This window comes from Asterias rubens, chromosome 17, assembly GCF_902459465.1.
Source record: "Asterias rubens chromosome 17, eAstRub1.3, whole genome shotgun sequence".
Taxonomy (NCBI): Eukaryota; Metazoa; Echinodermata; class Asteroidea; order Forcipulatida; family Asteriidae; genus Asterias; species Asterias rubens.
This window is the reverse complement of record NC_047078.1, coordinates 6,569,400-6,581,617: the sequence shown is the minus strand read 5'-3', so window position 1 is coordinate 6,581,617 and position 12,218 is coordinate 6,569,400. Positions and strand designations below refer to the sequence as shown.

Genomic DNA, 12,218 nt, shown 5'->3' with positions numbered 1-12,218 from the left:
TAAGAATTGGTCACGTGATATATTGTCGGGATCCCGACAAAAACTAATTTTGAGCACTTTATTTCACTGCTACTAATAATTGGCGGACTTTTTCGAGCAATGGCTCAAATGAAAGCTTGTAACTTTCTCGACCCCCCATCAAAATACCTATTGAATTTTAAATCAAAAATTTTGGGTCAAATCGGCAAAAAATCTTACATAGCATGTTTAAAATTGAGCGTTTTGCACAAACACGGGTTTTTGACATCGTTGGATTATAAATCCCAATCATTGTAGGGTACACTCTTACAAAGACATTTTTTATTTCGACCTTTGCCCAGAGCTCTGTTCGAAGTTGAAGTACTGTCTTATGTTCACTACTTCGCAACATTGAGGACAGACCCAGGTCAAAGCCGGAGCCTAAGCAACTGCCCAAGCCGGTAGTCGGAGCCTAGCTTTGCAATACACCCAATATTATGTAAAAAAACACAATATATAAACGATGTGACCTCTGACGTCACACGAAAACCATAACATGATTCGCGCGCATACCGCCGGGCAAAACCTTTGCGTTTTGGCAGCCAGCTAGAAAGTGTACGCAAGCTTACTTTGCCTACGCAACTCAGTGCCGGGCGAAACATGACTTATGTTAGTGTTTTGTCAACAGAGGGCGGTTTGAATGTAAACATAGGTCACATCGTCTATAAGCTCACTACCAAGAAATTGGGAAAAATCACTAACAAAATAGAGAGGGAAAAAACACAAGAACGTGGCCTACATTTCAATATATGTTCACACATGAATGACCTCCATGGTTCACACTTTCACTATATTATGTTTAGTTAGATGTAGGCCCCATTTAAATTAAATTTTGATTCTTAAAAAAAAAAATTAAGCAAGAAAAACTGTAAATAGAGAAAGAGTAACATATTTTTAACCAGTCGTGAATATTCAAATTGTAAATCGAATATTTAATTTATAAATTCATAAATCTGTTTCAAAAAAATGTTAGAATGTCTTAGTAAGCAAAATGTACTTATTTAGAAGTCATGGTACTTCAGTACTCATTAAACTTGTGAAATTGTTGTGGTTGTATGTGAAATTGTGTTGCCGTCAATAAAAAGTATATTTTCAAAAACAGACACTTTGTTACAATTCATACATTTTTCATTGAGAATATGGAATTAGCTGTTGCAAACTGCTCGAAACCAAAAGGACCTATGGTATGAATGCAAACAAAATAGTTTTATATTCTTGAGTCAATCTTTTGGTATCAAAATTTCTCGACATACTGTTATATATTTCTAATCAATAAAGGCACTTCAGACAGAAATAATGTTGCAAGATATTTACTACCATAAAACTATTACTATTATCATTTTTTTTAACAAGTAGGCTTTCCAAAATAGACACAAACTTTTGTCAGAGTCATTGCCAAAGAGAAGAAATCTCCCCATTATTGTTCAGAATTTGCAAGTGATCCTATGGTATTTTCCTGTTGAAGAAAACTCCAAAATTAGTTCATTACAGTTATAGCCTGCTCAAAAACGCTGTATTGGTGTAAATATTAATAAAACAAGTTCATATGTACTGCATTTTATAACTATGTATGTGCCCTGGTAACGGGGCCAAGAACCTTCAATTAATATTTGTCGGCTTCCTGGGGAGAAGACAGCCAGAGGCTGCCGAGTGCTTCTAAGGCTTTTTCAAATACGAGTTCAACCAGTCTACCCTTGCAGGTACGGACCATTTATAGCCTTGCAGTGGGTGAAGAGATGCAATTATGGTAAGCAACTGGCTCAAAGACAAAAGTGTCATGACTGGGATTCGAATCCACAACCCGATGACTTAACCGCCAGCTTGAATTCGATGCTCTAAAACCACAAGGTCATGACATACTGTATTGTCAGAAAATATTTGCGCATCTCCAGTAGAGTAAAGCATTCAAACCTTAAAAGACTTGCAGAAGCCTGCAGTTCTCTTTGAAGAAGATTCAGATGATTAAAAAAAAGTTGTATTGTTATAATTGTTTTGTTGGCATGGTAAGTGTCAGTGAAGATGTTTTACTGTTGAACTTGGCTGAGGAGTCGTCTTCTAAAACTGCTTCAGGTAGCGGTAGATGAAGCTCATACTTCAATGGAACCAGCAGTGATATTTCTTCCTATTCAAAATAACAAGGAAAATAGGAATAAATTGTTATAATAGAGAGCAAAATCAATTGATAAGAAAACATTCCTGAAGGCATTGGACACTGTTGGTAATTACTCAAAATAATTGTTAGCATAAAAACTAACTTGGTAATGAGCAATGGAGAGCTGTTGGTAGTATAACAAACTTCAGGAGGGTAGTTTTTGAGAAAGAGGTACTTCCTCACTCAAATAGAAAAAAAAACAACTTCAGGCCTGAAGCCTTTTATATGCATCTGAAAGCACACAAATTTGTGCAACAAGGGTGTTTCTTTCATTACTCTCTTGCAACTTTTGATGACCAATTAAATGTAGTTCATCTGATAGGAGTGTTGATTAAGATTTGTACCCATAATAATAATGTTGGAAGCGCTTTGAAACGCCCTTCGGGTGTGAAAAGCGCTATATAAAAACTGGTTGTTATTATTGTTATTTTCAATGAGATCAATATTCTCTCAGAGCTTCAAACTAAAACATTGCAAATCTTGAACATTTCAAACATTTCAAACTTTGTACTTTCATTTTCTGTTCTCATTTCATTTCTGGTCTTGTTAAAAAGTTCCTGTCCATTTCCCCAAAAATCTAGCTCAGATGAGACATGATTTTTTTAATTTTATTTGTTATTAATGGTTTGTTTATTTCATCAATATTCATAACACTAGCAGTAAAAAAAACCCACTTAATTGTGGTCTTAAATTTACAATTTGGCAGTTAAAGGCAGTGGACACTATTGGTAATTATTCAAAATAATTATATGCATTAAACCTTTCTTGGTAACGAGAAATGGGGAGAGGTTGATAGAATAAAACATTGTAAGAAACGCCTCCCTTTGAAGTAATGTTTGATTCCGAGACCTCAGATTTAGAATTTGAGGTCTCGAAATCAAGCATCTGAAACACAAAACTTCGTGTGAAAAGTTTTTTTTTTTCTCCGTTCATTATTATCTCGCAACTTCGACGACCGATTGAGCTCAAATTTTCACAAGTTTGTTATTTTATGCATATGTTGAGATACACCAATGGTGAAGGCTAGTCTTTGACAATTACCAATAGTGCCCAGTGTCTTTAATACAATAAAAGGTTATGAATGGTTTTGACATACCTCTGCAATGTTTAGTTCACACTCTTGGACGGATTGGACATCAGGGAGAGATATTCTGACCACACACCTCCGACACCGTTTGCCGTCCGCTTCTCTCATCAAAACTTCAAACTCGGGACAGCTCAGTTTCTCATCAACGCTCCCGATCTCTTCAATCAAACCACTCTTAGGCTTCTCATTCCCGTTCAACTGTAACGACACTTCAGGCTTATTGTTGTTGGAGGATTCCGATTGGTCATCAGATACTCTCAGCCGGCTCAGTAGCGAATCAGGTGTCAGCTTACTCAGGTTTTCCATCGTCTTGTCCCGTTCATCTTCTTTCTGATCGGACTTCTGTTTTGTGTTGAAGAAGTTCTTTAAGTTACTTGCATCTCCTTTAAACTTCACATTCTGGCAGATCTGGAAGTTTTGTGAGAGGTGAAGTTTCTTCTGCTCCTTGAGATACTTGATGGCGAGATCGATGAGAAGATCTTGCTCTTCTGCATTTTTGGCACATTCTGCCAGGACGTCTGGGTTGACGGCAACACGTACCACCTTGTAGGGACCTAAAAAGATTTAAGTAAAACAAATTTACTGCTATTTCTTTGAAAGTCAATCAACAGCTCTTTGTCAAGCACACTGGACTGAAGCTCTGGTGTTTCTGATCATCAGAGTGTGGGTTTGAGTCCTGCAGCTGATTTCACAAAACACTAGGATTAATCATATCTCGAGTTAGGACGAGTTATGGGTTCAATGCGTCCTAACGTCTATGGATACAGAAATTAACTCATCCTAAGTCCTAAGATTAATCCTAAGTTAGGAAGATATTGGTGAAATCGACGGCTGGTCTTGACACTTGTGTCCTTATGTGACAAATCATTATTATTGGTGTTTCCTTTGTACAGAACGTAAACCCATAGGGTCCCGTGCATTTAGTATTGCACATATAAACGAATCCAGTTGGATTTGCCCCAATGGAGTGGCTACACTAAGAGCCTGCCGTCGATTTCACAAAACTCTTCCTAACTTAAGACTAATCTTAGGACTTAGGACGAGTCCCAACCCTGCACTGTAGCATGCAGACCTTAAGATTAATCGTAAGTTAGGACGAGTTACTCGTCCTAACTCGAGAAAAGACGAGTCCTAACTCTTTGTGAAATCGACGGCTCGCTGGTAGAGCAGAATGAATGCACTGCCTTCCCACTTTCTCAAAAAGCATTCATGTTCATAATACATGTAAGTGTCATGACCGGGATTCGAACCCACACTCTGCTGCTGACTGCACCAGAGCTTGGGTCCGGTGAACTAGACCACTCGGCCACAACATTCTATACTAAATGTAGGATTAAAGGGAAGGTACACGTTTGGTAATTGTCAAAGACCAGTCTTCTCACTTGGTGTATCTCAACATAAGCATAAAATAACAAGCCTGTGAAAATTTGGGCTCAATCAGTCATCGAAGTTGCGAGAAAAATAATGAAACAAAAAACAACCTTGTTAGACGAATTTGTGTGCTTTCAGATAGGAATAAAAGACTTCTAGCTAGAAGTCTTTTATTATTTTAGTGAGAAAATACCTCTTTCTCAAAAACTACGTTACTGCAGAGGGAGCTGTTTCTCACAATGTTTTATACTGCTCTCCAATGCTAGTTACCAAGTCGGTTTTAAAGTTAATATTTGTTTTGAGTAATTACCAAACGTGTACCTTCCCTTTAAGCCATAGCTACATGTATGGCTAGATGACTGCATCCATTAGCCACTTAAGCCAACAGCCAGAGTCACAGTCACTCATTTGAATAATTGTGTTTACTCCTTACCAGTTTCATCTTCTTCATCTTCTACTGGACCAGCTGAGACAGCGATCGGGTCAGTAGACGTCTTGGGCTTAGGAATTCTAGCCCAGCTGCAGATATTCATGTAGAGAGTCTCCTTCTTTGGCTTCTAAAAGAATAATGAAATGGAACATTACAGAATTGGTTTTTGCAAACAAAATAGTTGCTGGCAGTGTAAGCACTTTATGTAATCCACCCTAAACATAAATTGTCAAACCTGTCGAAGTTTGAGATCTATCGGCCATCTGGGTCACGAGAGAATAGTGAAAAACCGATTACAAATTTTGCATTGCATCGATGCCAAAACAAAAATGAATAAAACGCTCACTGAGCGATAAACTCCAAATGCGAAATTACACTATGTATTTCTCGTGAAATATGACACTTCAGACAGAAATATTTCAAGGGATGTTTTCTACTATCATCATCATTAGACCGTGTAAGTTTTATGTAAATCTGTGATCATCACAAATTTTGTTTCTTACCAATTCTGTAACCTTCAAATTGTACAACTTTATTTCATGAAAATCTGTTGATTGTTTGTTTGTATTTTGTTTGTTTTCTGCTCTCGCTCGCTTCTTCTCAGTGCACATTTGACAAGATGGAATATTTTTGATATCTTCTTTGACCATGTCAAAACCCCAAAATGAAGTACAGTGTACATGTAGATCTAAAAATGATAAGGAACCAAATAAAAAAAAATAAAATAAAAAAACTTGCCTCAAAGCCATTGGACCCTTTCGGTACAGAAAAACAAATAAAAGTTCACAGATTTACAAATAACTTACAGGGTTTACAGAAGGTTGTGGTGAAAGACTTCTCTTGAAATATTAGTCCATGAAATGCTTTACTTTTTGAGAAAACAGTAAAACAACATCAATTCTCGATAGAAAGAATTACGGATTTATTTTAAACACATGTCATAACACGGCGAAACGGATACAAGGATGGGTTTTCCCGTTATTTTCTCCTGACCCTGATGACCGATTGAGCCTAAATTTCCACAGGTTTGTTATTTTATATAAAAGTTGTGATACACGAAGTGTGGGCCTTGGAAAATATTGTTTACCGAAAGGGTCCAATGGCTTTAATACATGATGTTTGTCTGTGAAGACTGCGAAAGAGCTGTAATTGCCTCTTCAGTTTGCCCAAATATGCCACAATCATACATTTTTTTAACAGTCAACTAAATTATGACGAACTTTGTTCTTTTTCGGAATTGGTAACTTTGTGGACAAGGCACAAGTTATTCCTGTGCATGCTCTCATGTGATTTACTGTTCTAACGATATTGATGGCTTCCGACTACTGTTCCATTTATGAATACAAAGGCGGCAGTGGCTAAAATTGCCGAAGTCTCCTGCGGAGCAACAGTCTTGCGAGATATATTGTAGAAAGAGTGACATCACCACGACATACATTTAAAGACACTGGACACTATTGGTAAAACATTGTGAGAAACGGCTCCCTCTGAAGTACGATAGTTTTTGAGAAAGAGGTAGTTTCTCACTGAAATAATTAAAGACCTGACGGCTTTTATTATGCATCTGAAAGCACACAAATTTGTGCAAAAAGGGAAGGGTGTTTTTTTCTCACAATATCTTTTGCACTTTCAATGAACAATTGTTTCAAAATTTGCACAGTGTTAATTTATGCATGTTGGGATACACCATCAGGATACACCAAGTGAGGATACTGGTCTTTGACAATTACCAAAGGTGTCCTGGGGTGGATTTCACAAAGAGTTAAGACCGGTCATATCTTGAGTTAGGACGAGTTACTCGTCCTACTTAGGCGACCCTTAAGTTTTTAATATCTCTAAGGAGTCCTAAGTTAGGACTAGTTTAGGACTAGTCCTAACTCATTGTGAAATGGACCCCTGGGTCTTTAGCAACTTGTCCACAAGTCTATTTAAAAGATGAGACATTGACTAACCAAAAAACGTGTCTTGACACACATCCAGGGTTTGGCTGCTTCCGTTTCAGTCTTCCCTTTCGATAGATTCTTCTCTATGAACTTCTGGTAGCCATCGGGGTTGGAGTCAGCCAGCTCGTCAAGCATCGACCAGATGGTCTGAGCTTGCTTCATCATGTCATCTTCCCCTGTTGCCATGGTAACTGGTTAACGGTGTACTTCTGGTCTGTACAAATACAATTTGATAACAAATGTGTGGACAGCTTCAATACACAAGAGTCCATAGGCTGCAAAAACAATCTGTCAGGACCCCTCCTCTAAATCTTAAATGTGCAGCTATGAGCAGCTACCTAGCAAAAAAACAAAGATATGCACATGATCACGAAGGTATAAGCTTTCAGAAAATATGAGTTTTGTATAGGTTTTGAGAAATTGAGGATTTTTGATGTAAATTTATGTGTAAAACCTCAACTTTTTGTAACAAAATAAAATGAACGATATCAAAACAGTTTAAAATATCAATCAAATTCTATTAAATTTGGTACCTATCAACTCCTCAGACCTTCCTCTACACAAATATCAACATATCCCACGTGACCTTAGGCTATCGAGGCCACAAGGGGGCTCACTTTAAAAAACCCATTTTCGACACAAAGTCGATTGAGTTGTCCCGCGACCAAAAATGGGCTCTCTGAAACGCGCTAATTTTCTTATTTTCAACTCTGTGTTTTTCATTTAAAATTCCAATCAATCGAGAAAAAACTGCTCAATTGTGAAGGGAAATGTCTTCAGCTAACCACAGATGATTTTGTACATCAAAATTCGCACTTAAATGATGTCTTTTGGGTGATTTTTCACAAGCACTTTTCGTGTACAAACAGATACAAATTACGATTGAGGCCTTTCCGTCGACCTCCCTACCATAATGCACTGCCTAAAAAATAATTTAACTATATGTGCGCTATTTCTTTAACATTTACAGTAGTTGGTAGCTGTTAAATATAACTTAGAAGTTACAAATAATTACCTTTTTTAATTAAGGATTTAATTTAGCCAGGTTCACACCTTGCCCTTCGTCGACATTGTGTACACACAGCAACCGAATAAAAACTACACCAATACGGTAGAATCCATCCAGTAGAGGGTAAACCACTTAAATTGAATGCTGCCACCAATTGTTTGTGTTCCTTTGGTTTTGTTTTGTTATTTTTTGGTTTGGGGGGGGGGGGGGGGGCGGGGGGGGTAAGTTTGTCCTTTTTTCATTTTTGTTTTTACACTAATTGCAAATGTTTATGAATCTCAAACTTGAGACATGAAATCTCATAAGGGCTAGGGTCTGATTGATTCTAAATAGTTATAAGATTTTTACGAGATTTAGCCAGCCAGTCCAATATTATTATTGTCCCTCTCTTCCAAACACGTCCACAGAGGGAAATAACACCTCCCTGTACTGCATGGGTTCGTGGCGTGTAGAGTACACGGCGTCTGACTAGAGAGGGCGCTACATAAGGCGTGCGTTTCTTCTCAGCTCATCTTCTTCAGTAATTCATTCGTAGTGCAAGAGATGAAACAAGATCAACATTTCCAGTTTAAGGTAAGACCGTGATCATGTACAAACTTTAATTAAACTTTTGAAAGGCAAATACGGATAGTGAACTGAACTAAAGGTAAGTGAAAACGTGAGAAACTCCAAATAAAACGTAAGTTATTTCTTAACATTTTTAAATTTAAAACCAAAAAATTACATTAATTAAATAAAGGGAGGACCTGCTGCAGTACAGCACCTGACATTAAGTCATTTAAGGCTGCGCTAGACTCTATCAACATCCACCACGCGGCAGAAAAAGCGCATAACAACAACTAGTTGTTTGTCAAACTGCGTTGCGTTTAGACCCCTACGACATACAACAACGTGTTTGTACGTAGACCAACTAACTACAGATACAGTATACTTACTTGACATTTGCATCCTCACACGAAACTGAGTGTGCAGAGCTCCAGTTTGAAGACATGCAAATGTCAAAATTGTTAAAAATAAATATAGAGCCCCAGTTACTGCAGGTCTACACAAACATAGTAAAAAAATAGTAGCCTGTCATCATCAACACGATCAATCCAAAGCTGCGGAAGCATAGGCCCTGCCTAAAAGTTAAACCAATTTTCTTTATCCACGGTGAAGGTGCAAATACTACTCAAATTCTACACTCAGTTACTTATTAATTTTGCATACTGTCCAGCTAATAATAATAATTATTAATGTTTATCAACAGACAAACAATAAATCAACAAAGTGCCACCATGGCAGAATCGTCTCCTCAAATGACGCAAGAAATAGCCAGGAAACTCTTCAGTGAGGGCGCTACACTCATCTTTCTCAATGTCCCCCTCGGCACCGAGTTTGGCATTGACTACAACACATGGAACACAGCTGAGAATTTCAAGGGTGTGAAGATGATCCCGCCGGGGGTACACTTTGTGTACTACAGCGCTGTCAATGTGAGAGATCGAAGTACTGCGCCAAGGATGGGGTTCTTCCACTGCTTCCAGAAAGAAGAGATGATGATGTTGAGCTGGAGCAAACGAGACGAAGACGCAGTAGAGCATCACTTGGAGGACGCTGAGAAGGCAGAGTACAGGGGACGACTCAGAGAGTTTGATCCATTCCTCGGGTCTTATCCATACGAAAGCTTAAAGAAATGGGTGTCGTTGACGAGCCACATCACTGAGAACTTGGTCAAGGCGTGGATGCCCTCTTGTGGTAAGATCTTCTCAGCGCCTCAGTTGATTGCGGATGATAAGACAGCAACGACGGCGGAGAGGGCTGAACTTGCCGAGAGCCAGCGGAAAACAGCTGAGGACTCTAGTGCCACGGCAGAGGATCTTCTCCCCAGAATGCACTGCAAACCAGGCACTGAAATCAGGTTCAGTGCGATCCCGAAGAAGAATTACCCAGACGGGGCGAGCCCTGCCGACGTCACCAAATACTGCATGGATCTTAGTTACACGCTGAAAACAATGCTACGGACTCATTACCCAGACAACGCAAACGGTATCTTGGCAGAGATTCAATTTGCCTTTGTGTGCTTTCTGATCGGACAGGTTTACGATGGATTCGAACAGTGGAAGCAACTCGTCCACATTCTCTGCGCCTCTGAGGAAGCCTTGTCGACCCATCAAGACCTCTACAGTAACTTGATCAGTATGCTGCACTTTCAGCTCAAAGAAGTACCAGCTGACTTCTTCATCGACATCGTCTCAAGAGACAATTTTTTAACGTCTACACTTCAAGGTTTCTTTGCAAACTTACAGGCGTCGGACGTGTCAGAACAGTTGAAGAACAAGGGGAGGAAGTTTAAGGACAGTTTGACAAAGAGGTTTAAGTGGGACTTTGAAGCAATGCCAGATGAAGAAGCGCCTGTTATTGTGCAACTCTGAGAATGAATAAACTTCTGGGTCATTATTTGAGGGCCCAACACACAGCGCTGCTGCTACTCCAAAAGTTACCAGCCCAAACACTCCTCAATGAGTTTTGGCCGGTGACCTAACAACTAATTAAAATACTATTTGTGGCCGATTACCTAAATGTTTGGCTTATGTTTTATTTTAAAAGAAAACCTTTCTGCTTTAAAAATCAGGGCCCAATTTCATAGAGCTGCTTAACGGTAAGCAAATTTGTGTGCTTCACTGTACAGCAGAAACGTTTCCTAAGGTGCAAGCGTATTTCACAGGTTAGTAAGAATATTAGCAACCATCCTGCACGTTCCCATGGATTTGTTTTGTTACGTCATTAATTTTTGTTGCAATAATCACTGGAAGGTTAGCACGCCTCTTCGTGTGCTTTTAAAGATAAGGAGCGCTATGAAATGGAAATTGCAAATTACTAAGCAGCTCTATGAAGTTGGGCCCAGCTCTTGGCTCTATAATTAACTTGGATAACGGTGAAGCGTAAACCAGTGCTGAAAGACTGCAGTTTAATCGGACATTTCCGTTGGGGGGGGGGGGCTGTTTAATGTAGGCCCGATTGTACCATTATTTGTGCATTTTCCAGTCTCAGGGCGAGGGTTGGCAAGGGGTTCCAAGTGAGAGGGGGCTACTGTACCCCACTCTGGTTTACCAACTACAGAAAAACCACATAACTTGATAATAAAATGACAGGTACACAGTCCAACGTTTCAAGGCATTTGTTCATTTAGATTTTATTTTCTAATAATAAGCACATAATAGTAATAGAATAAATGTAATATAATTGTTACTTACATTCACAGTAGCAATGTAAATTTGACACAAGTTATAATAATAATTGTAGGCTTACATAATTGCATTTAGTTGATTTGATTTGATGTAAGTGACCCTCCTACTCTTACACTTGTGACCATTTTCCAGCGAGGACACCAAACATTTTGAAACAGAATAAAGTCGGCACGGATTGTGGATTGTCACACAACTTCATGTACATGTACACAGTACATATATTTGTGGAGTGTGTATTCGTTCACAACATAATATTCAATTGCCGGCTGGCATAGTTATCAGTGGACACACTTAAATGGTCAGACAGTAGGAGGGTTGACTGTGTAATGTTTGCAATCATATCGCAGGCTGGCATAATTTCATTCAAATGAATGGTGAGAAAGTAGGAGGGTTAAGACACAATATACACAAAAACAAGTAGCTTTTAAATTTGGGCCCTTTTTTTTGCAAGATCTACAAAACAATGCTGTTTTCTCAGTAAGTTATAACATAATTAGTTTTGAAAATTATAGTGAAAGGTTTGCGGTAACACCATGTAGTGATAATCTCTAAATGAGTTGGGGTGGTGTGGTTCTGAAAAGAACCCGATAGTTTCAACTCGACGTTTCGATTAGTATGCTTTGATCGTCTTTTTCTTTTCTCCAGAAGATGATCGGAGCATACTGAACTAAACGTCGATCAGAACCACCCCAACTCGTTTAGAGATTATCATTACATGGTGTTACCGCAAACCTTTTTACTATATCCTTTTTCCACCATGCAAAGTTTCCTATCCTACCTAATTATTTTTCAGTATCTGCCGCCAGTTCCACCCCCATTTCAATAATTGCCATTTTACATTATTTACATATATAGTACTAGAGCATAATTTTCTTTAAGCGAACGGATCGACAAAATAACAGATTTTAAAAAACCAAATCAAAAAATACTTCTGAAAATGAGAAATATTCATAGATTAAACTAATACATGTAGTATTT

The 12,218-nt window shown here is 38.5% G+C and overlaps 2 protein-coding genes across 2 annotated transcripts; one reads left to right on the top strand and one right to left on the bottom strand.

Annotated features, from left to right (window-relative positions):
* Nucleotides 1–534: 534 nt before the first annotated feature.
* On the bottom strand, nucleotides 535–8,071 carry LOC117301245 (PIH1 domain-containing protein 2-like). The gene is made up of 5 exons (XM_033785114.1): nucleotides 8,017–8,071; nucleotides 7,011–7,215; nucleotides 5,062–5,185; nucleotides 3,267–3,811; nucleotides 535–2,140 (listed from the first exon to the last, which is right to left on the bottom strand). The coding sequence occupies exons 2-5, from the start codon at nucleotides 7,185–7,187 to the stop codon at nucleotides 2,000–2,002; spliced, it is 987 nt and encodes a 328-aa protein (XP_033641005.1). The 5' UTR covers nucleotides 7,188–7,215; nucleotides 8,017–8,071; the 3' UTR covers nucleotides 535–1,999.
* Nucleotides 8,072–8,234: 163 nt separating this feature from the next.
* On the top strand, nucleotides 8,235–11,830 carry LOC117301848 (protein AAR2 homolog). Its single transcript, XM_033785841.1, has 2 exons — nucleotides 8,235–8,583; nucleotides 9,260–11,830. The coding sequence occupies exon 2, from the start codon at nucleotides 9,288–9,290 to the stop codon at nucleotides 10,422–10,424; it is 1,137 nt and encodes a 378-aa protein (XP_033641732.1). The 5' UTR covers nucleotides 8,235–8,583; nucleotides 9,260–9,287; the 3' UTR covers nucleotides 10,425–11,830.
* Nucleotides 11,831–12,218: the final 388 nt, after the last annotated feature.

Excerpts from the sequence above, each read along its gene's own strand:
- LOC117301245 (XM_033785114.1), bottom strand. The coding sequence starts at position 7,187 with ATGGCAACAGGGGAAGATGACATGATGAAGCAAGCTCAGACCATCTGG. Across the intron at positions 5,186-7,010 it reads GTGTCAAGACACGTTTTTTG|AAGCCAAAGAAGGAGACTCT; the intron begins GTTAGTCAATGT and ends TTATTCTTTTAG. Across the intron at positions 3,812-5,061 it reads AGATGAAGAAGATGAAACTG|GTCCCTACAAGGTGGTACGT; the intron begins GTAAGGAGTAAA and ends AAATCTTTTTAG.
- LOC117301848 (XM_033785841.1), top strand. The coding sequence starts at position 9,288 with ATGGCAGAATCGTCTCCTCAAATGACGCAAGAAATAGCCAGGAAACTC.